The sequence below is a fragment of the Pyrus communis genome, chromosome 10 (assembly GCF_041283825.1).
Source record: "Pyrus communis isolate YQ-2024b chromosome 10, ASM4128382v1, whole genome shotgun sequence".
NCBI classification, from domain to species: domain Eukaryota; kingdom Viridiplantae; phylum Streptophyta; class Magnoliopsida; order Rosales; family Rosaceae; genus Pyrus; species Pyrus communis.
In genome coordinates, this window is record NC_142574.1 from 21,997,323 (window position 1) to 22,022,126 (window position 24,804).

Consider the following 24,804-nt stretch of genomic DNA (forward strand, 5'->3'; position numbering starts at 1 on the left):
TATATGATATATGCTTTATGAAAGGTTTTAAGGCATGCTAGGGTTTTCAGAAAACCTATTACTTATTATGCTATATGAGTTTTCTAAACTGGGGGTTAGTACGTTGAAGAATAACTATTTTAGTATTACTTATATATAAACTTAGTCCACTCATGTTTTGTTTTGCACCCTCTCAGGACTTAGAATTAAGGCGTACAATCCCAACATCAAGGCACTCCCACATCGGTATCTTCGAGTCCTCTCGGTGTAGGACCCACTCCCTTGTTCGTACATCTTTATATTATTCCTTTTACAATGTTCTGGATTAGTTGTATACTCTGAACATGTTCCACAATTGCATATTCATTATAGTTAAATTTACAAGTTTTATTTATGTTCGTTCTTTTTTCATAAGTTCTCATGCATGTTAGTATGGCTTCGTCACCTTCGAGTGTCGGTCAACATGTACCTACCTTAATATTTGGAAGATATCGGGATCGGGCGTGTCATGTTTGGCCTTCTTCAAATCTTCAGTAAGCTTTTCAATTGTAACCAGATTTTCTACAACTTCTGAGAAGAACAATATAAATTCACTTGTCAAGTCTTGCTCTAATGACGATGCCATTACTTGGAGATTTTTTTTGTTCTCATATTTCTCATTTATAACATTGAAAAGATGTCTTTCTCTAGTTCAATAGCTTTCTCTCCATCCCCGTGATATCACTTTTGAGATTTTCTATGCAGCTATCGTTTTCCTTCACATTTCTTATAAGGTTCTTCACGTTAATGTCGTGCATCTTTGATTCATGAAAATAAGTAATTGGAGTGATTGTGGAATGATGTTGGATGTGATTGTTATTATTATGAATAGATTGGTGGATCAATGTGGCTTGAGAATAAAACTATGCTTCGTTGGTTCTTTGATATGTTACATGCTATGAATTAGGGTATCATGTTGAACCATAGTGATTTATCTGATTGATGAAATCATTGTTTCGCCAATGATGATTATGGTTAGACATTTTCAAATCTTATGGCCATGATAATTATGGTTGAAAATTTTAATATTTATGAAAGTCATGATGATTTTATGAGCGGGAATGAAATCGCAACCCGAGGCTATGATTGGTTTAATATATAGTGGTGAATAATTGTGATTTGGAATTCCAATGAATGTGGCTGGATTTTTTGATATGTGATTTGCCAATTCTAATCGTTTGGCTTGAAATTCTAATATTTATTTGACCAATGAGGGTTACAGCTGAAATTTATGATATTTGTTTTGCTAATGATGTGTATGATGAAAATTTTCTGGTGTTGGTATCACTAGTGGGTGTGGCTAGAAATTTTGAGGAAGAATCGTGGTAACGGCTATGTATAGTCAATGATGGTAAGTGATTTTACCAGTGCTTGTGGTCATTATGCTAGTATTTATCTAGCCAATGGTAGATGTGGTTTGATAATCTAGTATTTATTTAGCCAATTCGGATTGCGGCTTGATGTTTGATAATCATTTTGCCAATGTGTATGGCTAGAATTCCTGATAATTATTATGCCACTACATGTTGCTGGGAATCTAAGTCTATGGGTGAGGATCACGATGGTTTTCATTGATTTATTTATTTTGAGCTTGAATAAACTCATAGGCTGAGGTTATGACTTTATTCACTATAAATGGAATGATGGGGAAGTTTGTAATTACAAATTTGGTTGGTTTGGTTGCCAAAATCATGAGTATTAATGAATTCTTGTTAATAGTGGCATGCTTTGTGATTGTGCAAAGATTGGTGTTGAAGTTGTAGTGGGACAACGATGATTGTAATTGTGAGTTGAGGTACAATGTGGTCAAACTTTAGTTAGCTCAACCTGGTTATAGCCGAAATGTGAATGTGTTTGTGCATCACTATTTTCTTGAATTGTTGTGTTCGCAGATAGTGATTTGAGACTAGAAATTTCGAGGGCGAAATATTTCTTTTAGGGGGAAAGAATGTGAAATCCCGTTTCCGGATTTCACTATTATAATCTACGTATTTGTATTATTGAGATTTTATATTATTTTTCGAGAATTTATATTAATTTATTTGAAATTAGATTTCAATTAAACTAGTTACGAAGAGTGAAGTTTGGAAAATTATTATTTACTCGTTGACCTTTCGAGGTCGCAAGTAGCATTTTTGAATAGATCTCGAAACCACGAACGCTTAGGTGAAAGCCGTTTGTCAGTCTGAATTTTAACGGTATAGTTATGGACGTTTGAAGTCACGAAACTTTAGGTTGTGGAAATTATTTAATTTCCACTTTAAGGGTAAGGGGCCCAAATATATAATTGGGTTAAGGGAACCGGCTATTAGGAGTAAAAAAAAAAACAAAAAAGGGGACAATCCAATTATTAGAGGAGGAGAAAGGACCAATAGGAGGGTGGACATTTCTTTCCCCTATTTCTTGAACCCATGTACTCCACTAGCCATTTTTCAAAAACCAGCCAACTTTAGGCCAATTTCTACCATTTCTCAACTGATTTTCTTATCTCCTTCACCTGCAACCTACTCAACTACCTTCCTCCTTCCATCTCCACCAAAAATTAAGGGTTTTTAAACTCTAATTCGGGTAGGACTCCACCGAAGAACCCGGGGGTTCTCGGCGACAATTCATCATTCCGGTGAGTATCACCATGCACCATCACCCTTAATCAACTTCCCATGGACCCAAGAACAAGACCCAACTGGTGGTTAGGGCGTAGGAACACTGATGAAGTCGAATTGATGAACACCCACCTTAGGGTTCCAGCGGTTTGTGGCCAGTTTGGGGTGTTTTTGGCCAAATTGGCCTTGGCCGCAGGTATAAAGTTTACTCTACTTGTTGAGATCTTAGTTCTTGTGAAATTTGAGAATTTTTGGAAAAAGTCGAATTTTCCGATATGTAACATTTGATTTATGAAATGTTGTTGGTTGAGTACATTTTCGATAAGGTCCGCCACTTGAATATTCTAACAATTGACGATCTTACCATTGAATTGTCATCAAATTTTAGTATGCTATTGTAAATATGGTTTACGGACCTTAGGGTATTACTAGTGAAAATCTAGTAGACCTATATTGGTTTGATAGTGACTTGAATATATGAGACATGATTATTAACTTAATTTCTTATGTTGGTATCAATTGTGATTAAGAATTGGTCTTACGAATATGATTTTTATTGAAATGTGATTTTTATATATTTAGCCATAGACCTATGCTTATTAAATAGGATTTGGCTTGTGCAATGATGATGTTTAGGACGTATATGTGTTTAATTATCTTTTTAATAATGTGATTGATAATTAAGATGAATGTTATGACAATTTTGGGATTTAAATATTGTTTGATAATTATTTGGATATGATTACCAACTGTATATCTATTTGAACTTGGCATTCTATCTAGCATGAGATGGAGATGGAAGGTAAGAGATGAGTTAGTTACTTTATTAGATTTTTAGTAGAAATAGTAATTGAGGGAATTCCTTGTGTTGTGCTCCATCTGACTTGATGCTGGTTGATATGTGGAATCGATAACATGTATGCGTATAAGTATGTGTAATGTGTGATGATGAGATTGCACCACGTAGTTGTCGTACATGGATGGTCCTACTTGGTATATCCGTGATGGGGGGACCATATGTATTCAGAGGTGATCATGCTTGGTATACCTGCGATGGGTGATCATTGCTTGCACGATGAGTTTATGCCTATGGTCCTGCTTGGTATATCCGCGATGGGGGACCATACGCATTCTAGAGGTGATGAGGATTAGTTGTACATGGTACATTTTTGGGTGATCATATTGGTTTGGTTTCGTTGAGTGGTCCGGAACCCGAAGTTGTTGAATTTCATGGAGTGGCCTAAAATCCCATTGTTTGGAGAAGTAGGCTTGGCCTAACTGTGTCACTCTAGCCTTATATATATATATATATAGTCTTGTGAATTGAGTTAGAAAAGATGTTGGACGTCTGAGTGACTCCTTCGGGTTTTTTCTATAATTCGATTATGAATTCATAAGGTATGAATTTAAAAGATATGAGAATGATTGTTATTACTTTGATCAAATTAATTAAATAATGCGGCTAGAGAATGGTTTTGTGCTTTGTCAGCTCTTAAATATGATGTGTGTTGTGAATTGCGATATCATGATGAGACATAATGATTTATATGTTGGATGGGAGAGGAATCATGTTTTCATGGGGATTGGTTATATAGCCTGAGTCCAAGAATTACATGTTGTCAGGTTATATTGAATGATTGAGGAATACTATGCTTTTCTGCTTGAACTTAGTGGAATAAACGTATGATTTTGTGATAGTGAACTACAAATGGCTTGATCCCTATTGAGGGTACGTAGGCAGTCTAACAAGGAGGTTAGATGCAGCCATAAAGTATACGAAAAAATTTCTTTGCAATTTGATTCTCAAATTGTGATTTGCCATATCCCAAAGACAGGGTATGTGAGATATACGAGTATTTGGGTGACATCATATGTCGATCCTAAACGTATGTCGGGATCGGGGCATGACAATGTGCATCTTTTTCTTTCCCTTTTCTCATTTCCACGGAAAAGAGGGTATTTTCCCTTTTGGTTTGGGAAACTTGAAGACTTGTCATTGGTTTGGGAAACACGTTATCTGACTTGTATGCCAAGTTTGAAGTCGATTTCTCTTTTGGAAAATTCTGTAAAAATATGGGAAACGTATCTTTATCTCTTATCGTTTTAGGTATATATCACACACTACTAGGAAAAATTGGGAAAGCCTTCAACTCGTTATTTTCCCACAGCTGCGCAATTCTGACGGGAAAACAACTTTTGCGGAATTAATTTTGAAAACTAGAACGTTTGGCTTTAGGGAAAATTATGAAATTTGGACACAATGTTCATCAGCCTCTTAGCTTCTTTCTCCAATTGGCCTTCCATCAAAACTCCTCTGGAAAGTTGAATTATCACCAAAAACGTCCTACTTGCATAAATTGGTTGAAACTTGCCATTTTTTGCTTGGAATTTGCTTCCTTCTTTTGGCTAGAATGTACTTCCTTCTTTTGATTTTCCTATTGCTATTTGGTATTTACTATCTCTTATAGCATTAGGAAGAAATTGACCTCTATTTATAGGACAATTGGGTGTGTGTTTTGGCCACAACACACCTTTGTCATGCACTGCCAATGTGCTTGCTGCTGTGTTGTGCCTTGTAACTGCTATTGCCGTGCCTTTTGCTTCTTGGGGCTTGTTGCAGTGCGTCACTTTTTACCACATGGTGCCGTGAAAAAACTGCAGTGAGGCTTCGCTGTGTAGTGTTTTTTGGTCATAGTTTTCCCTCGGTGGTGACATTGTCGTGTAGTGCAAGAAAGTGTGTGCGTAATCGCTAAGGATTTGAGTAGTGCGATTGCGTAACATTTTGGTTTTCTTTGCTACAGTAGCGTGCTTTGAAGAAGTGTTTTGTAGTTGCCCTTTTTACTGTGTTGCTTAAGCTTTGTGGCTGATTTCTTTTCGTCATTGTGACTTTTTCATCATCACCCTTCAACGCTCATGAGGTTTGTCTCGCATGTCTTTTGCTTTAGTGAAGCAATTTTTTTTTTTTTTTTTTTTTTTTTTAACGTTGCAGCCATGGTATTTTTCAAGTGCTTTAAGAGCAACACCATCATTATACTTGAAATAGCATTTTGTCGACTATTGGAGAAACCATCTTTGTTTTTTGCTCATTTTGTAATACGGCTTTGTAGCCGAATTCTTCCTTTAAAGAAATAAAGTATTCACATTCTTGAATTTGCTCTTTATTCTTTAAAGTGTTTGTGTTTTTGTTGATGATGTGATTGTACTTGAAGTTTTGAAGTTTCAAGTTGCCTACGTACCCTCGATTAAGGATGGATCAAGTCATGACGTAGTTCAAAGGAATGATGGATTGCTTTTGATGATGATTTTGATTTTGATTTTGATTTTTTCTGTTTTGTCGGACACAATTTATGCTCTTGGGGGCTAGGAGTGTTGGGTGTTGCTTTTTAAACTCGTGCAAACAAGGAGTGTCAAGTGTCACATTTTAAGCTCATAAGAACAAGGAGCATTGGGTGTCACCTTTTAAGCTCGTGTAAACAAGGAGCATTGTATGTCGCCTTAAGCTTGTGCGAACAAGGAGCATTGTGTTGTATGCAGTTTAGGCTCATGCAGGCGAGAAGCATTAAGTGTCGCCTTTTAAGCTCGTGCGAACAAGGAGCATTGCATGTCACCTTTTAAGCTCGTGCAAATAAGAAGCATTGAGTGTTGCCTTTTAGGCTCGTGCAGGCGAAGAACAGGGTGTCGCCTTTGAAGCTCGTGCAAACAATGAGCATTGTGCGTTGCCTTTTAAGCTCGTGCGAACAAGGAGCATTGTTGCCATGTGTAGTTTAGGCTCGTGTAGGCAAGGAGCATTGAGTGTCGCCTTTTATGCTCATGCGAATAATGAGCATTGTGCCATGTGCAGTTTAGGCTCATGCAGGCGATGAGCATTTTGCCGTGTGTAGTTTAGGCTCATGCAGGTGAGGAACACTATGCTGTGTGCAGTTTAGGCTCATGCAGGTGAGGAGCATTGTGTGTCACCTTTTAAGCTTGTACGAACAAGGAGCATTAAGTGTCGCCTTTTAGGCTCGTGCGAACAAGGAGCATAGTATGTCTCATTTTAAGCTCGTGCGAACACGGAGCATTGTATGTCTCATTTTAAGCTCGTGCGAACATGGAGCGTTGTGCAGAAGGTGTCGTGTAGCTTAAGCATGGACGGGAGTGGTCAGGCGTCACTTGGAGAGGCACAAGATCGAAAGATCTAAACGTAATCGTAGTAGTATGTGTTGCGGCCGTGTCTTCAAGTTCAAGCTTGATCTGCCCTTTTTGTGTTAGCTTTATGATGAGCTCCTTAAGGATGAAGCACTTACCGACATGATGACTTACGATATGATGGTATTTGCAGTACCTAGGATCGATAATGTGATTGATCTCTTCGGGGTGCTTGCATTCAAGTAACCCAATCACCTTCTTTTCTAGCAAGTTGTCTAGCATTGCAGCCATGTCAGAGTCAGGAAAAGGGTATGTCTTATACTCTAGTTCCCTCAAGGTGTTTTTGTACCTATATTTGGTGTGAGAAAACTCACCTCTCTTTATCTCATTCGCTTTGATCTTGGAAGAGATCTTAATGGGCGCAGAGGAGGTCTTGATAGGGGTAATATAGATGGCAAAAGCTTCCTTGAAAGACTTTTTCTCAGTCTTGTCTACCTTTGGGGAAAACACCTTATCCTTTTTAAAGTCGGTGATTGGCTCATTCTTCCCATGATTGGCAATACTTAGCTCCATATAATGGGATTGAGTTGCCAACTCTTCAAATGTTCTCAGTTTTATGCCTTGGAGTATGTAATGTAACCCCCAGTGCATGCCTTGAACATACGTCTCAATGACGGAGGTTTCAGAAAGCCGATATTTGCAATCTAGACTTAATGAACGCCATCTATTGATGTAGTCAACAACAGATTCATCCTTCTACTGTTTCGTACTCGTTAACTCCAGCATGCTTACGGTGCAACGAGTGCTATAGAAGTGGTTGAGGAATTTCCTTTCAAGTTGGTCCCAACTGTTGATAGACTCGGGCTCGAGGTCGGTGTACCAGTCTAAGACATTACCTTTTAGCGAGCATATGAACTACTTAACGAGGGAGTCTCTCTCCGTCCCAACATTGTTGCAGGTTTCAATGAAATGAGCAATATGTTGTTTACTATTGCCTTTTCCATTAAATTGCATGAATTTGGGTGGCTGATAACCCCTTGGCATCCTTAAGGCATCAATCCTTTTAGAGTATGGCTTTGAGTACAGCACAGAATCATGCGAGCTTCCTTCATATTACGCCTTGATCGTGCTTATGATCATCTCTTGCAACTGTTAGATAGAGAAAGATCACATGGACGTTGAAGCTCGGTCCACCTCTAGCTTGTCCTCAGCTTTGTCCATCAGAGGCTCCTCATTTTCGTCAGTTTCCTCCTTTGGTGGATTAACCTTCGGGTCAGCTTTCTCGTTGTGATGCGTCTCCAGACGGTTGACGAGTGTAGCAATCTGCAAGTCATTTCCCTTCATGGTCCTTGTCAACCTTACGATTGCTTCGCTCATTTATGCCATTTGTTCTTCAATTGAAGTCGCACCAGTAGTCATGACTTGTATGGCTACGAGATACAAGTTGATGCTTGAGTCGGTATCGGAAGTCAATGACTCAAAGTACCTCATCGAGCTTTCTTCCCTTAGCACCCTTAGCGAGGCCAGGGTGATCGCGAGCTCGTGCCTCAAGTGTTCTTGCTCCTCCAACAGAGTTGATGTAGGAGTGGAAGGCACGGCAGAGAGAGCTCTTGCCTTGCTTGGAGTTGTGATGCCCTAAGTGCCACCACTTACGACAAGGATGTTCTTGGTCTTTGCGTTGGTTGCAAAAATAGTTTGATCCTTTCTTGATGTCATATGTGTTTCTTGTGAATTTGAAGACAGATCTTTGTAACACTATCTAAATTCTTACCTCTCCTTTTTAATTCATTCAATTGTTTTTTGTTTTCACAAAAGATTTAATAAAATATAAGTAACTATAGGTTAGTTATAAAGATACATGGAAAGATTTTGAAGGGAAAAACTATGAACGGTCATCTTGGCTTATAGGGTGAGCAAAATTTGGCCTTTTTTATTTTTATTTTTAGAACAAACGATAGTATCTACACTAAGAGGGTGGAAGAGTGGGCTAAACCTTACATAAACTTGCCATAATAATATGGTTCAACTTCGTCCTTCGCAAGAATCTTGCGAACCTAAGACCTTTAACTTACAGGTGAAAAAGAATACCCTTAAATCGTAATACTAATTAACTCTTTATTGTGCCACCTTAAATGTGAAGTATTTGTAAATATTTAGTTGATTGGAAGAAAAGTTAGGAAAAAAATATTTTAAAGTAGTGTAAATTAACTGAAATAAGTTGTTAAAAGAAGATCGAGAAATGCTGACATGATCTCCAAAATGAAAATTGTATGTACTTTATCGTTTTAGTTTAATTCCAACAACCAAACAATAAGTTGGTTTCTCACGCTTCTTTGATTCAATTTTCAAATTTTCATAGTTTCAATGTTTACCAATCCAATCTGTTATATTATACCAGAATAAATATATATCTTCTTATCCTCAACTTTTATCATACATCGTAAGTGTGTTTCATTGTGTGACATGTTATTCAAGCACAAAAATGATGGTACAGCTCTGATAAAGAGGTGGAAGTGGCATCCATATACACTCCATGTTATTCGTTTCAAATTTGTACTCTTCAAATTATATTCGAAATTCGTGATCCGAAAGTCTATTCTTTTGTCGATGATGAGTGGTGACTTGCACTTGTAGAGAAAACATCCACAATTACCACAATCTCACACGGCGACTAATCCTTAGACCACATACATAATCATTATTCTAAGACTCCGGTACTAGGCAACTAATCACTATTCTAAGACTCTGATACCAGGCAACTGACCACCACAACGATAAATCCTTTAATCGATGGTGAGTTCATGGCCTCCAAGCACAAACTGCTTTCAAGCATCCAACGTCGCGACTCTCGTATAAATAAGAGTTGATGCTCTTTCCTCTTAGAGATGCACAAACTCACTGCTTCTTTTAGATTAACAAAATATATGAACCAAACTTGGACAGATTTCGTGGCGTGTATTTATATATTTATTTATCATCTTGAAAGATAAAAGATAGCTTATTTATTCGAAAATTCAAACTCTACAAACTTACAAAAGGAGTCGTGGAAGATCGATAACATCCTGAATAATTTCAAGATGATCCTCAAACAAACCTACGATTGAAAGAGAGAACTTTGTGAAACGGTGAGCAAACCATTACAAATTCGAGGCACATAACGAAACAAGACTTTCAGCCAAACTCGAAGCAGGGCACTTAACGTCTCTTGCTTTCTAAGTTACAGCTCTTGCTTCGGCTCGCTACTCTTGAGCTTGGCAGGTTCATCCTGATCTCCTCCTCCTCCCCCAGTGCTAGAGATGCTGATCACCCTAGGAGTAGCCTTGATTTTATCAGGGGACAACTTGGCCAGCGTCACAGTGAGAACCCCATTTTCCAACTTGGCGTCGACGGAGTCTAAATCCACGTTCTCCGGCAACCTAAACCGCCTCCAAAATTTTCCATAAGACCTCTCAACTCGGTGCCAGTGATCCCCTTTCTTGTCTTCTTCCTTCTTCCTCTCTCCACTCACTCTCAGAACCCGGTTCTCCTCCACCTCGATTTTCAGCTCCTCCTTCTTGAGTCCCGGCACATCTAACATTATAACATGGCCCTCCGGCGTTTCTTTCCAGTCCACCTTTGCTGGTGAGAGTGCCAGCAGGGTGTCTTCTTTGTCAAGTTCAAACGGGAGCTGTTCTAGCACGCGGAAGGGGTCTGGAAAGCGCTCCGACCAGAGATCGACTAGAAAATTACTTCCTGGTCGATCCATGAACGGCAGCAAGGACCCATTGGATGACCTAGAAAGAAAAAGCAGAAAGCTCAAGGCGATGAGAATATTTCGAGAAGGTTGTTTCCTCATTTCTCTAAATGGTTTATTTGTTTGCAGGAATTTATTGGTGTAGTGAAGAAGAAAAGATCGATATGGCAGTGTCTAGTGTCTGCTAGCTTTGTCAGGGTTTGGACACGTTTATCTGTGTATTTATATAGTGTGGAGGTTGAAGTTATGCACGGGATGGTTCTTGAAATTTCCAAAATATGCTAACTTTACTTAGACCCATTTAGAGAAATCAAGAACGTTCCAGCTTCTTCCTTCCTTTCTGTTTTATTTTTATTTTTATTTTATATATATATATTTTTATCTCCTTTCCTTTATTTATTGTTGATTTATTTATAATTATTTACTTCACATACCATTCCAAAAACAAAAAAAAAAAAAAAAAAAAAAAAAAAAAAAACAAACAAAAGTTTGCTGTAGAGATTATTTTTTCTTTTGTTTTTTGGTTCCTATTTACACCCAATAGGAGATGCCAAATACTTAAAATTAAGTGAGTGAATTTTATGTGAAGCGTCCTGAGTTCAAGCACAGTGATATGTCGGCCCTAGCCCAACGATTTTATTAGGATGTGGATTGGGCTGATCCTGGCTCGATAGGTTGGCCCTAGCCCAACCTTTTTGTTGGGCTATGGACTGGGCTGATCTTGTTTTAGGGTCGAGCTTTATTCAGCTAGATTTCAAATGGGCAGGGTCTAGGCCTTGCATTTTAGGCCATGGACTGGCCCAAGCCCTGAGGCCCTGTTCTTAGACCCAGCTCGATATGTCCCGACGTAATTTGAATACTTTTGAACTTTCCTTAAAATAATATATAATATAATTGACTATATTAACCAAATAAATAACTTAGTTCTTTTTTATGGGTCAAATAAATATCTTAGCTCAAATGGTAATCTCTGCTAATTAATAAAACATCTATATTAATTAATAAAACACTCATTGTCAACTAAAATTCTATGAAATTACCAGTTTAACCCTCTAATTAAAACAGAAAATGAATAAGAAATATGGGACAGAAATATAATTTCACACAACTAAATTTTGCTTTTTTTTTTCCTTCAAAGCCTTACCCACATGTAATCCTAACATATCTCTAATTAAAAAAATAAAGAATAAAAAATAAAAATAAAAATAAAAAAACTTTTCACTCCCACATACTCTATCACTCTCTTCCTCTCTCATTCTATTTCAAAAACAAAAATAAAAAATTTTCTCACACACTTTGTGTGTGCCCATATGCTAATAAAAGTAAAATGGTAATTGACAATTAATAAAAGTAAAATGGTAATTGAAAACTAATAAAAGTAAAATGTCCCAAGTTCATTCTCAACAAAAATACGATTTTTTATAATTAAATAAAGGAATTGTTATTAGAACTCCAAAAATATTATTCTGCACTCTAAGTTTTCTATATTAGGAAAGAAAAATACACTTATGAGGAGTGTATTTTGAGATTTTTTAAGTGTCAATAGCACTTCTCTAAATGAAAATTAAAGGTACAAATTTGGGCCGGTCTGAGCAGCACGCTCACAGGCTCGTGGGCTGGGCCAAGGCCTACATGTTCAACATAGAGTCGGGCGGGCCCATTTAATCCTAAGGCTCAAAAGCAACTTGGTTAATTATTTGAACTTAACCCAAAAAAATAAATTATTTATATATATAAAAGGAAAGGGCAAAAATGATGAAATATTCATAATTCCAAAATTATTCTCTATATATATAAAGAGAGAAAGCAAAAATGAGATAATTTCAAAATTACCCTCTCCCATTAAATTTTTAATCTATATATATATATATATATATATATATTTAATAATTTAATAATATAAAAAAGTCAGAAGAAGAGTTTGGTGTCTCAAAACTTCACAAAAAAAATTGAACTATAAATCCCCTCAAACAAAAAAAAATTAAAACTGCCGTGAAACATGGATTCATAATCCACAAGGGTATTTTTGTCAGCAAGTAATCAGAATACAACCTAATTGAAAAATTACAGGAAAAAGAGAGAGGACTGCCAGTGAAACCAACCCACCCACATCTATCTTCCACAGCCCCATTTTCTGATCAAACTTCTTCCTCACACGATCCAACAAACGTGATACGCCACGTGGTGCAGACGTGTAAACGGAAGAGGAAAAAACCCGAATGTCTAAGGAAACAGTTTCGCAGAAAGGGAAATCCAAACAGTATATATTGATTGCTTAACCGGAAGGGGAGAAATAAAAATGGGGTTTTCTCAATTTTGTTTGGAGTTTAATAGAAAGTACTGGTCTATATATCATAGTATTGAGAAACTATTCTGCAAAACTTTTGTCTCTTGCTCGCAGGTTGAGGCTCGATCACCTTGACTGCAGCTTTCATGGCCATACAGGTAGGTCAGCTTTTTGCTCCAAAACTTGATCTTTTGTTTCTATTTACAAACTTTGATCGGATTTTGGTAAAGGGTTTAGTAAAGAAAACGTTTTTATTTGGTTTGTGTGATGTAGATTTTGGAGTTCGTCCGAAATGGGGAAAAATTTGTGGCGGAATAAGGATTGGGACTACAAAGTGGAAGAAAATGAAAAATTTCTTGCGCTATGTGACTGTTTGCTTTCTGATGGGTGCATGCAATTCACATAGGGTAAGAAAGTTTGGTAATTTAATTTTTTTTTTTTTTTTAATTTTGGTAATATTTCAACTGTTTCACGTTGTGTGTGGATTATCATCCCTTTCTGAAGTAAACAAGCACAAGGGCATAATTGGAAATTTGTACCGTTGGCCTACATTTCATATTCAGAAGGTCAGTTGGTGAGTTTCGTATGAGTTTGGACTTTAACTCTAATGCTTTTTTTTTTTTTTTGGGAGTTTTAATAAAACACTTCCGTTACTGTTCACTTTTAATAAAAAATCACATTTATACTTTTCTCTGGTACTATTCACTATACTTTTAAAAAAAGTTTTTCATTAAAAGAAAAGTTTTTTTGGACTTTTCTTTAGTTTATCCTTTTTTTTTTTTACTGATTCATTTCATTAAACAAAACAAAAATCAAGGTGGTTGATATTGCAGTCCACTCATATTTGTCTTACAAAATCTATTAGTTTTTCTTCCTCAAGGTATTAACCTTCTATTGACATTTTTGATACATCATGTCTGGGTTTAAGGTACAGTCAGATTGGTTGAATACGCTTAGGCAACCTTAAATCGGATTACTTAATTGCACCATTATTAGTGGTAGGAGCCTAGGAGGGATATGTGCGTTTACTATATACAGATCAAAGCATGCATTTTCAATTGAATCAGGAGATCAAAGCATTTTTACCCATTTTCTTTGTTCTTTGCAGATTTGTAAATAAGGATTAGGACTACAAAGTGGAAGCTCTGAAAATTTTCTTTTTTGAAAAGGATTACAAGTTATTACAGTTTCTGAAGGTGTCATCCACTCTGAAGTTCGAGCTGCCTCACTGGTTCAAACGGGTATTGAGGTCTTCATGTTCCATGACTATTGTGTGTTGTTAAAAGATAGAGGGCATCTAGAGAGCAAGGGAAAATCCCCAAATCCAATATTGATTTTGCACACTTTTCGTTTTTTTTTGTTCTTTGCAGATTTGTCAATAAGGATTGGGACTACAGAGTGGAAGCTTTGAAAATTTTCTTGATCGAAAAGGATGATAGATTAGTGAAGGTGTACTCCATTATGAAATTTCTATTCAATGCCCTGCTTAATTATTAATGAATTCATTTGTAAAATTCATATGATGTATGATTATTTGTGTACTAATTATTAAAAGAGTAATGTCTTTCTCAATTTTATTACCTTTTTTTTTTTTTAATATTCTAGATAAAATACTTTAAATTCGTACCTGTATTATTAGAGATGATAATCGCCTTTATTTTATGTTTCTATACATTGAACCAATCCTTGCATATAAATACATCTAAAATGTGTAAGTTGCGCATAGTGCATCGTGATTAAAAAAATGTCTTCCGCATGTGCGTGAGCGCGTGCAGTAAGCCTAGTATATATAAAAGGAGAAGGCAAAAATGATGAAACCTTCATAATTTCAAAATTACCCTCTCCCATTAAATTTTTAAATAAAATAAGAAATTTACAAAATATATATATATAAAAAAAATATATATATATATATATATATAACCACACTCCCATAACTAACTTTAATTTTTTTAAAATATATTATTATTTTATTTATTTTATTTTTATTTTTTAAAATAAAAAATCAAAAGAGCAAATTGCCAAGCAAAGTAATGTGTGAAGATATTTTTCACAAATCTGGAGAATACGTAAAATGAATTGATTTCAATCAAAAATCAACTTTGGACTATCGTATCAAGCTGAGTCCAGCTTTAAATTTTGAGTGATGTTATTTCCACTCCAATGTCTTATCTTCCCATCTACCTTTTAATGAATTTTTTAATTACAAATTTGTCCATTTGCAAAAAGATTGATAAGGACATTAATTATCTTGTTTTGCTTAATTTAAAAATAAAAAAAAGTTGGGCGTGGGAGACGATTTGTCTATCTTAAATCCTAACTCATATTTTCATCTCCTTTCATTCAGAGAAAGTAAAAAAAAATATCAATGGACTTAGAAGATGATTTTTTCATTGAACAGGTAAAAGATGACGCTTCTACGGAAAAGGCAGAAGATTATGCTTCCATTGAAAAGGTAGAAGAATAATTTGTGCGTAGGTCATTTGAATTTATCCATCGTATTAAATTTATCTTTGTTGAATTCTTTTGAATTTGGATTCTGTCGTTTCCATTTGAATTTATAGACCATAGTGGTTTTTATTTACTTATTATTTGTTATATTTTTTAAGCGACAATTTTATAATTTCATATGGGGAAATAATATTTTAATTTTTTAACTTTTTAAGGTGGGTGAGATTACAACGTGAGTGAAAAAAAAATAAGACAATGAGATGAATTTAGTAGCCCTCTAAATTTTGAGATAAAAGAGATCTAGCCCAGCACAAGCTTATGACTACCAGGTAGTCAAGTTTGATGTCATCTCAAATACAAAAAAAAAAAAAAAAAAAAAAAAAAATTAAATTTACTGTTCTAACTAACGTGAGTACGCTCAATGGTAAAAATAAAATAAAATAAAAATAATTATTATTACAAATTAATTGACCATTTGCCTTCAACTTGATAGACACCTTTTCGTATATAGAAAGTAAATGAAGAAATGATTAGTATCTAAGTTAGAGCTGATTTAAATTGAAATTCTTGGATACACCTCTTTCAAATTTAGAGCTGATTTAAAATCATTTTAAAAATGATTGAAATTATTTTTGGTAAAATTTTTTTTGAATTTTAAAAGCACTTGCATTTAGGAAATTATGTGTTACTTGTATGAAACATTTCAAATGATTTTCATGATTCAGTTACATTTTTTTATAAAAATATTTTCAGTCAATTTAAAAACAATTCTAAGCACAATTTTTGTACATTTTTCTTTGTATGTAATGATGTTTTTTACAACAAAATTCCACTATGCTTATCAAGATGGTAGATTAAATTTTGTTTATTTTTACTAAATATAATAAACAATACGCGTGTAAACGGTTGTAAACGAAAACGTATCCTGTAACTTGGTGAATATCAAATAACACAATGGGTAAATTTCAAGAACACATTCTGAAAGCTGGTGATTCTTTCTGTTTAGGGCCTTTTTGAAGGCCTTTAATTCAAAAATCCCTTTTTCGAAAAATCAGAAAATTGGAAATACAAAGAAACAAAAACAAAATAGCAAAAATCACGCGGAGGGAACACCCGCAATTGCCGCAACCTCCAGCTCCCACTGTGCGCGCCATAGCTGATTTAGGATTAGGGTTTTCAATTCACCCCCAAATTTCTCTGAAACCTTGAAATGCGGCCCAATTGCTGCCACATATCCCTAGCTTTCGTGCTCAAATTACTCAACTTTCTTCAAGCCTTCATCGGCGTCTCAATCCTTGTCTACTCGGCATGGATGCTCAACCAGTGGAACCACCATATTCCGATAGTCCCGCCACCGCCTTCAGCTCCTTCCCCTGACTCTTCGTCCTTCTCCTCCCTCCGATTGAGCTCCGACTCGGCGGCGCTTGCCGATCAGATCACGCCGTTGGATTTTGCAGTCCATTTGGTGTCTGGATCCGATGAGGGATTGGGGTTCGGATTGAACTCGTTCAAGCTTCCAGCGCCATGGTAATTTCAAAGTTCCAAATTTTGCTGAGTTTCAACTGGTTCGTGTAACCATGCTCGATTTTGTTCGAATTTTGACGTTTCTTGAGTTGGGTATTGAAGCAATTTGAATTCAGGGTGTTGTTTTTGATACGTTAAATTTGAATATTTTGGATTTTGGTGGGCTCTGGACAATGGGGTACTGAAATTTTTGGTACATTAAATGCTTAGGAATCATCAAGTTTTCAAAGGGACCCATTTGATTGTTCATTTGATGCTTTGGTTTCTTGGTGGCAGGTTCATCTACTCTTTTATGGGAGTGGGAATTTTGCTCTGTTGCGTTAATTTCATAGGTTGTATTGCAGCTACAGCAATTAATGGCTGCTGCCTTTGCTTTGTATCCTTAACCAGTTAGCCAATAAATCTTTCACTAATTTTAGCTAAGAAATTGTTATGCTAGTGTACCGGTACTGCTTTGCTATGACTTCTGAAACTTAGATCAATGTTTCGAGACCCATGACATGGCAAGTTCATAACTTGTGAATGCTCAGTTTGGTTGGTGATTAGAAGTATTAATAGAACAAAAGGGAGAGACTTCTACAGTAGTAGTGTTCATTTGACGAGCCCCTAGGAAACAAAAGGCTTCGGTAGTTGGAAGATTTTGTATATTAGAAGCTAGACGACTACTTCCACTGTTTGTATTAAGGTCCAGGCAAAGCGGTAGTGGATTAGAGTGTTTTTATTGCATAATAAGAAGCATTACCACTAGCTCCAAACTTAATAGTTTTGAGGTATTGAACTTCATTTAAAGTTTCACGGTGATTGTCCTTTATATGTCATGCAAGTTGAGTTGAATGAACGTGATTTTCGTCCATGAGTTGAATGAACCTGATTTTCAATGCGCCTTTTCTGCATTTGTTGATTATGTGTTCTACCTTTTTCTTAACTGGCAAACAATTCAGTACACAATACTTATAACCATGCTTACTCTACTAGAAGCAGCTTTGGTGGCATTCATTTTAATTGATCGCCGTTGGGAAAAGGTAACATTTTATGATGGAAAATAAATTCAGTAATAAATGTGCATTGGTCTTATCTAATCTTTATCCTATCAGAATAATATGTTTTATCATACCTCCACAGGATCTTCCATTTGACCCAACTGGTCAACTTGACAGTCTTCGATCTTTTGTTAAAGAGAATATTGACATCTGTAGGTGGGTCGGGCTCACTGTCATTGTAATACAGGTATGCTAAGTCCGATGTAGTGATGACTTTTATCATTATGTTTATAATTTCATAGGACTAAGATCAATAGAACTCTTCGTTACATGATTTGGAATTCAAATTTTGGACCTTTCGAGGAAAGCTCATTGGATGGCTAATACTGTTTAAGATTAACGTCTCTGACCAAACTGCGTTACTCATTGAATTTGGATTAGAGATATTTTTGAGTTATATTTCACTAGTGAAGATTACTATTGCATTGAATTGTTTCCTTATGCTCATCTTTTATGAAACGTCAGGCTTTATCTCTGCTACTCTCAATAACTCTGCGAGGCATGCTTTCTACTCGCAAACCTGACTATGATGTTGAAGATGATTCTGATGCTAGGGCTAGAACTCGGGAGCCCCTGTTAAACCAAAAATTAAACCAAGCATCTGGATCAACCAAAGGTGATGGGAGAGGGAGTCACTCTGACATCTGGAGCTCACGGATAAGAGAGAAGGTATTTGTCTCAAGTGTAGCCATAATATATATACATTGATCCTATTTTTCAGTAGCGAATCTGATTTGATGTCTTTTCAGTATGAATATATTTCTTCTCTAATAACGACATCAGTATGAATATATTTTCTTCTCTAATACGTTGTTCTTGTACGTTGCACAGTATGGATTGAGCTCTCTGAATCAGAATGCGTCAGCTAGTATGAAATCCATGGAGTGAAGATGGTAAACGGTTTTTCATCTCACCGATGAGAAAAACCGATCAGCGTTGGAGGAAGTTGTGGTGTATATATCCAACTCTCGAATAGTGTGCTTGCTTGTTTTTCTTGTATGAATTGGATGTGTTTCTGGTAAAATTTGTTGTCATTAAATGTAAAAGAAAGAAAGCTTGTGATTTACGTATACATTGTGAGTCTGGCTGTCATCATTTCTGAGGAATTTGAAACGGTTTTACAGTAACTACCATCCCCGCAGCCGCTGTAGGTGATAGATTCTCTGTTGTCCTCATTGACAAACTATGCTTCTTTCATCGAAAATTCTATTATGTTTCAGAGTATCTTGTATGACAAGGCCGTTTTTTGTTGCATTGGAATTTGGACGGTTTTGAACCCTTGATCTAGCCTACTCTTGCCAATCTCATACCCACCCTCACCACTAGGCTAGCCGCAATGGCTTTGTATGATGAGGTTTTTGACCAAGGTTCCAACGGACCTCTAGCGTATAAGATACCCGGAGCATACGAGAAAACCCATCCTTTCGTTTTCATTAATCCCGTGAGCTTCTGGAATCTTGGATTCTTTCGTTTCATTTATTATTTGATTCCTTCCATGGAAATGGAATAACGTAGAAATGGCAGGATCACGAGATTTCTTTTGCCCGTCTTCTTCGCTTGAAACTGACTACTACTGGGCCACCACTCTGGGTACAGTGTGGTAATGGGCACATTTGGTTTTTCACGTTGCACAGACGAATTAACGGTTAACGCAAGATATAATATTGACACAAATTCGTAAAGATGAGGTATGATATTGTCAATTTTAAAAGATGAGGTATGAAAGTGTCGTGACACCAATAGTTGAAGTAGTTTTTTGTACTTTACCCTTTTATTTATAAGAGAAACATTAGATTCTGTACATTAAAACATAGTAGAATTTTCGGAGGCGTAGCTTTCTTTAGCATAACAACACACTGATATCCCAATCACCTCTTCACCATACAAACAAGAGAAAGATCAGAATGTGAGACAAAGTCGGTTACCACATGATTTTTTTACAATCTTGTATACAGACACAGAGTGGACACATTTATCAAATGATGATAAACTGAAATATTTTGTGGCATTAAACAATTAAGGTGGGTTTGTTCAGGTCCACCATTGTTGAAAATCAAATACACAAAATAATAGAGTTACAGTAAAATTAAATAGAAAATGAATCAAAAGCCTCATCATGTCCTCCCTCTCAAATCCACCACTGCCTCCTCAACCAGCTCCTCCAGCAACTTCCCCTCTATTTCCTTCCCAAAATTATCAATTTCCAACCTCATGTTTTCCAACCACCCTTTCCCGACAATCTCCTTCTTCAACACCCTCTCCACCACCAGGTTGTTGATGTCCCCACCGTCCTCCAAAACACACCTCACCTCATCTGAAAACCACTCCGTCATTCGGGCCCACACGCGGTCTGCCAACCAGGGAGAATCACCCTCTAAGAACCTGTCATGGGCCCCGCTGCATGACGTGGTCCTTGTGCAGCTGTCCGAACCATAACCGGTGATGTCCACCAAGGCTGCATTTACGTAGTCGAATACAAGCTTCCGACTTGACCGCAATCGCCTTCTTTTGGCCTCATGCAAAGGCTCTTTGTCACTTAGGTTGGCGAACTTGTCTCTCAGAGACGGGTCCAAAGGACTTTCAAGCGAATGCCATCTAGCGAAAAACGAGCTGCACTGCACCTCGCCATCTAGGCCAGCGGTGGATAGAAGGGTCTGGACAATGGCATGCCAGTCTTGTTCTTCCCCCTCGGTTGAAACTGAAGGGGATTTTAATAGATATGGTGAGGCAGTCTCTGCACATGACTCATCCCATGATAGCGTCCGGGAGATTGATCCTATAGGTGGTGATTTGTCAATCAAATTAGACTTGGGGTGACTTCCTGTTTTAACACACAAAATAGTAAAATTAGACAACAATTAAGGAGGATATGAAAGAAAACTAATAAATCAAGGATTGAGAGAGATACCTAGGAGGTTTTGCTTCAAAATTACAGAGGATTCCCGAGTTGTATTATCATCCTCTTCCAACGGTGCTTCTAGAACTGATATTGGACTTGCCTGATCCAGATTTTCACCAACACAGCCGGGCACCACAGGCTTTGCCACACACAACCCTGTCTGCAAAATTGAAGCGAAAAACAAATCAATTGAACCATTCATGCAATGAAAATACAACACTGAATAATTCAGGTTTTACAAAAAAAAATCAGTACTATAATGCATGCATTTTACTCCATATAACAAAGTATATTGCTTTAGAGGTTGCTGCAGTTTTTTTGTTTGTTTTGGAGGGGGGCTTTGCAACAAATAAAGAGGGCAAGTACTAATAGCAGACGAAAATGAAAGATTGAACTACCTCGCGTGGCACTGTGCCTTGGTTTGGTTCCATGCTTGTTACATGCTGAGATTCTTTTCCTAAATATCCAAATAAAGCAGGAGACAAACACCCTTCAATGCCACCATCATTAGCACATTGAGATGCATCATCACTAATTATACCAGGAGGAACCAGAGAATTTGGTGGTTCAGCAAGGGCGGACTGAGATCCACTAGATTTGCCTCTGTTTGATTTTTTATTTCTGGAGAAAAATAAACTTGAGACCTTCCCTTTCAGCGATGATTTCATGCTCTTTGCCTTCGTTAGCTCTTTGGGAACATCTGTCTTTCCAGCATCAGGATCTGAAACTTGAACATTGACCCCGGCACCATATACTGTAGAAGATACAGGGAGAGATTGTGATCTAAAAAGACTTCTGGGAGAATCAACAGCACTTTCTTCTTCAATAGAATCAACAGGTAAGCATGAAACTGATTCCCTTGGTTCTTGTTCCTTCTGAATAATCTCATCCTCAGATCTTGCGGGCTTCTTTATCTCTGAAAGAGCAAGCATCTCACCCAATGTACTAGAGCTCCTCTGGGCATGTCTTTGTTCCCGAGGATTCCCATTTAATGCCATGATTGCCCATCTTTCAGAAAGTCGCTTCTTCGCCTCTCTGCAAACCGATGACTCTGGCGAACATGACATGCGGCTGAAGGAGGACGAAGAAAACGGGCTGCCAAACCTATTGATGTAATCCCATGAATGCCTAGAAGATGGAGACATGACTTCAGAATCACTGAGATTTCCTGCTGCATATTCATGTTCTGATTTGTAAAATGAACTTTCATCACCAGTATAGCCATTGGAAAATACAGAGGAAATCAAAGTTTCGTCCCTCCGATGACCCATCAAATTATCACGCATCTTCTGTGTGATCTCCTTTGCAACTTCTCTTGATTCTCGTCCCTCATCATCTTCATGTTCCTCATAGAAGTTTTCACCATGTAATATTCTTGGTGATGAGGTGGGTGAAGAAACTGCCTTAATGTCATTAGCCTTCCCAGGGCTAGGCCTTAATACCACTATCCGAGTTGGCGGAGCCGGATATCCATCAACTTCCTGATCAACAATAGTAGGAGAGTATCCATGGTGGCTTTTGTCCCATGCAGCCGCTTGACCAGCCTGAGCTGATTTCTTTATCTGTTCATCACTCTTGTGCCCTATGCCTGATAATTTTTCGCTAGAAACCATCTTTGAAGGTCTAAGAACAGTGATCCGCTTCTTCTCAGTAGACTGAGGAGGGATAGATTGTAATTCATGTAGATGCTGAGAAAACAAGGAATTAGGTTCTTGCAGAAACGTGAGGAACAAATCTCTATTGGAGCTTAACACGTCAAGTGCATCTTGGAACTCCTTGGACTGGCGAAGCCTCTCATCCGTGGCCAAGCGTTTGGCTTCCATGAACTTCTGACGAACAAGAGCCATCTTCTTCTCATTAACCTTTTCATTATTCCTTCCCTTCTGCGGTGATTTATTTCTTCCATAACCTGCCTTCTGAGGTTGCTGCCAGACTTCGTAAACATCTTTGTAATCATTCTGTTCTGAGCACTGATGAAATTCGCGTAGCATTCCCTTGTCCAAAAACCCATCTTGTTGTTGCCAACATTCCAATGGCATGCTGGAATGATTATTTGTACATTGCGAATAGCTGTTTGTATGACTTCTTTGTGAAGCTGAATCAGACTGCTCTAGTGGGAGAGCATCAAGCCCCATCAACTTGGCAACCAAGTTGGGTGGATTCTTTCTAGACTCCACTTCTTTTGACATTTCTCGGTCTAAAAGGATCTTTATGGGTGTTCCACTTGCTTTATTGTTTGATGAACTTCTTCTTAACTCAGACACAATCTGAATACCCCATAAAAATGTAACACAAATCAGGAAACTGCGGTATAAATGATTCAATGAGAAACAATAGACAACTTTGAATTGCATGTTTCTCCCGTGGCACTGGATTAAATTCCATTAGTCAAGAGAAAAATCCTGCAAAACTTACCGGTTTCTCGTCTATGTGATCTCCAAAAGGGGGAGGACCCAACATTGTTGCCACATCCGATTGAGTCCTTGAGAGTGAAGAGCCTACCAAAACTGATGGATCAGTATTACAATTGACAGATACACGACTACAAATAGCATAAGAAAAGCAATCGCCAGACGTTCCAAAAAGATAGCAAACAGCAAAAATTAGAACAGGAATTTGACAGTTGAATTATGAAAGCAATTTGTAAAGCATTAGAATCTGTCACCCATTACTGATTAATAAAAGACTGTATCAAAGGAAATTACCATCACGGTGCGGTTTATCAGTGAGCAGCTTGTTTCCAGAAACCCCATTACCCAAATCAAAGAGGTTCACCATTCTTCCCAAGCATCCGGGGAAAGCCTTGTCCGCGTCGTGAGCTTTGCCGATCTGCATCTCGTTCATTTCAACCCCTGTGTGATCACATATTTCAGTATATTAATCCCAATATACAATCACCTTCAATTTTCATTTGTTGAAATGGAATAAAACAAATGCAGTCAAAGAATTCCAAATCAAATAAACAAAACCGTTGAAAAAGATGACATCTTCAAGGAAATTTACTCGTGGAACATTTATTCCAAAAACAAAACCAATTCGAAGCCACACAATTCAACACGATTAGAAATTATGGAAAAATAAATTTAATAAATATTATTTTTCCATTTCAGTCAAACTCAGCACAAACAACGAACCTGAAAGCTACAAGCTTGAAGCTTGAATCCCAATCAAGAGAGAGCACAGTGGATTGAAATATCACATCAAATTTTTATGCTTAAAAAGCAAAAAAAAAAAAAAAAAAGTTTGGATTTTTCTAAGATGAAAATAAAACCCAAAAGTAAGCTAATTATAAGGAAATCATTGAGCTAAAATTGAACAAAAAGCGAGAATATTAAGCTCAGGAAAGCTGCTATTTCTTCAGCTTTAGCTAATCAGAAAAGCAAATCCAGCTACACGGAAGGAATTAGATTCCCCTTATCAGCAACACAAAGAAGAGAGAGAGAGAGAGACCAAAAAGGTAACACTCAAAAGGACGACACAGGCATAAATCTGACACAGTTACAAGCAGCATACAGAGGGGGGGGGATTGGGACCTGTGAGCGTCGAGGAGATGGGAATCTGTCATTCCAGCGATAATGCGGCCGGAGGAGCTGCCGGAATCTGAGGTGGCGATTGGATCAGTGGCGGTGGCTCTGAGCCCCAGCGGGCGTGGTTGGCTTCGGTTTTCTCCTGTGAGCTTCTGCTTTCTCTCTCCTCCCTACCGACTTTGTTCAGCTGTGTCTGTGTGGTGTCGGACTTGAAAATGGTATTGTTTAATTGAGATTGATTTGAGAGAGAGAGAGAGAGAGAGAGAGAGGGATCAAAAACGGAAAAGAGGTAAGTCGGGGGTAATCAGCCAATATTCGTATTTTTTATAGGAAAGTTTCCGTGTTTCTATTTATGTCCTTGTACTGTTGGGTATTTACAGTTATGGCCCATTTCGTCGGGGATTCTGATAAGATTTGTGCCCTAGCTTGCTTGTTTGCTATCACCTTCACCCATGCCCCCCTTATTTAGTATGTGAAAGTGAAATTTTATCCGTTTTCTTTTCTTTTTATAATTCATTTCAATTCACCCTATGTTCTCTGAAGACAGCAGAGCGATGTTATCTGCATTCTAAAATATATATGTACGACGCAAAT

The 24,804-nt window shown here is 37.3% G+C and overlaps 3 protein-coding genes across 6 annotated transcripts; 1 reads left to right on the forward strand and 2 right to left on the reverse strand.

Moving 5' to 3' along the window:
• Positions 1-9,728: 9,728 nt before the first annotated feature.
• On the reverse strand, positions 9,729-10,695 carry ATHSP22.0 (HSP20-like chaperones superfamily protein). Its single transcript, XM_068469291.2, has one exon. It carries the CDS (start codon positions 10,582-10,584, stop codon positions 9,967-9,969), a length of 618 nt encoding a protein of 205 aa, XP_068325392.1. The 5' UTR covers positions 10,585-10,695; the 3' UTR covers positions 9,729-9,966.
• Positions 10,696-16,151: 5,456 nt separating this feature from the next.
• On the forward strand, positions 16,152-18,911 carry LOC137728970 (Tetraspanin family protein). The gene is made up of 6 exons (XM_068467786.2): positions 16,152-16,747; positions 17,021-17,120; positions 17,686-17,766; positions 17,867-17,971; positions 18,250-18,453; positions 18,616-18,911. Exons 1-6 carry the CDS (start codon positions 16,431-16,433, stop codon positions 18,670-18,672), a joined length of 864 nt encoding a protein of 287 aa, XP_068323887.2. The 5' UTR covers positions 16,152-16,430; the 3' UTR covers positions 18,673-18,911.
• Positions 18,912-19,764: 853 nt separating this feature from the next.
• On the reverse strand, positions 19,765-24,509 carry LOC137727983 (uncharacterized). Of its 4 annotated transcripts, none has more exons than XM_068466849.2 (6): positions 24,217-24,509; positions 23,389-23,535; positions 23,099-23,181; positions 21,082-22,950; positions 20,693-20,843; positions 19,765-20,605 (listed from the first exon to the last, which is right to left on the reverse strand). In XM_068466849.2, the coding sequence occupies exons 2-6, from the start codon at positions 23,525-23,527 to the stop codon at positions 19,899-19,901; spliced, it is 2,949 nt and encodes a 982-aa protein (XP_068322950.2). In that variant the 5' UTR covers positions 23,528-23,535; positions 24,217-24,509; the 3' UTR covers positions 19,765-19,898. The 4 variants fall into 4 exon arrangements, with proteins under 4 accessions (XP_068322950.2, XP_068322949.2, XP_088533954.1 ...); XM_068466848.2 differs by having other exon boundaries at positions 23,099-23,190; positions 24,217-24,506; XM_088677828.1 differs by lacking the exon at positions 24,217-24,509 and adding an exon at positions 23,818-23,943.
• Positions 24,510-24,804: the final 295 nt, after the last annotated feature.